The sequence below is a fragment of the Gastrolobium bilobum genome, unplaced genomic scaffold, assembly GCF_033153095.1.
Source record: "Gastrolobium bilobum isolate Gb01-03AN ecotype WA unplaced genomic scaffold, APGP_CSIRO_Gbil_v1 utg5169, whole genome shotgun sequence".
In the NCBI taxonomy this organism is placed as follows: domain Eukaryota; kingdom Viridiplantae; phylum Streptophyta; class Magnoliopsida; order Fabales; family Fabaceae; genus Gastrolobium; species Gastrolobium bilobum.
Window position 1 is genome coordinate 74,395 of NW_026899601.1, and position 1,165 is coordinate 75,559.

General features: G+C 38.4%; 1 protein-coding gene across 1 annotated transcript; it reads left to right on the forward strand.

Moving 5' to 3' along the window:
- On the forward strand, nt 1-582 carry LOC133291844 (uncharacterized). The gene has a single exon (XM_061490172.1). It carries the CDS (start codon nt 1-3, stop codon nt 580-582), a length of 582 nt encoding a protein of 193 aa, XP_061346156.1.
- The last annotated feature ends 583 nt before the right edge of the window (nt 583-1,165 follow it).

Below are 1,165 nucleotides of genomic sequence, written 5' to 3' on the forward strand. Positions count from 1 at the left end.
ATGCCATCATATGCTAAGTTTCTAAAAGAGATCCTAAGCAAGAAGCGAAAGCTCACAGTAGAAGGATCCACTATATTGACAGGGGAGTGTAGTGCAATCATGCAGAAGAATTCACCTCCGAAATTAAAGGGTCTGGGGAGTTTTAGTATCCCTTGCACGATTGGCTCGATGAAAATAGAGAGAGTTTTATGTGATCTAGGTGCCAGCATCAACGTAATTCCATTATCTATGATGAAGAAGCTGAGAATCACAGAGGTAAGGCCAATCAAGATGATTATGCAACTAGCTGACCGCTCCACCAAGCAAGCATATGGAGTAATAGAGGACATACTTGTTAAGGTGGATAAGTTCATCTTCCTTATGGACTTTGTTATCTTGGATATAGAGGAGGACGCTACTGTTCCTATTATCTTTGGGAGACCTTTCGTAGCGACCTCCGGAGTGCTAATCGATGTGCCTAAAGGTGAATTGATGTTAAGGGTGGAAGGAGAAAGTGTTATTCTCAAAATGTTTGAAAAAGAAAATCCACCACTTACAGCTCAGCTAGAGAAAATTTTCCTTATTGAGAAAAAAGAAGGCTGAAGAAGAAGAAAAGAAAGATCATAAGCCAGATGAGAGTTGCAAGCCGAAGGTGAAGATGACAAAGCCGAAGAGCAAGGGAAAGCACATCAAGACTAAGTTTAGAGTTCTTAAGGCCAAACCTTTTCGCCCATATGCACGAGAGTACTATTACGGCAAAGCAATATTTATGATAAAAGGAATGACATCATCTTTGATTCCGGCTACAAACCACTATGACTAATGAAGCTGTAACGTCAAGCTAATGATGTTAAACAAGCGCTGGTTGGAAGGCAACCCAATGGATTTATGCTTTTATTTTTATTTTGCTGCATTTAGTTTTTGTTTTCATTTATTTTATTTTACTTTAGTTTAAACTTTTGATCTCCATGGTGATGTATAATTGATGATGTTCTTATACGACTGCATGTTTTTATTATTATTACGTGCTCTTTTCTGATGCGTAGTCCATTGCTGAGGATAGAAAAATTCTAAATCTGGGAATGAGGAGCACCGCCATATACAGTAGCAGTTAGACTTCCCTGTGAAGATGCGAAGAGCTGCAAATTTTTTGTTCATAAAAACAGGGAAAATTCTTTTCCTTATT

Bases quoted from the DNA above. Each gene is read 5' to 3' on its own strand.
- LOC133291844 (XM_061490172.1), top strand. From the start codon at position 1: ATGCCATCATATGCTAAGTTTCTAAAAGAGATCCTAAGCAAGAAGCGA.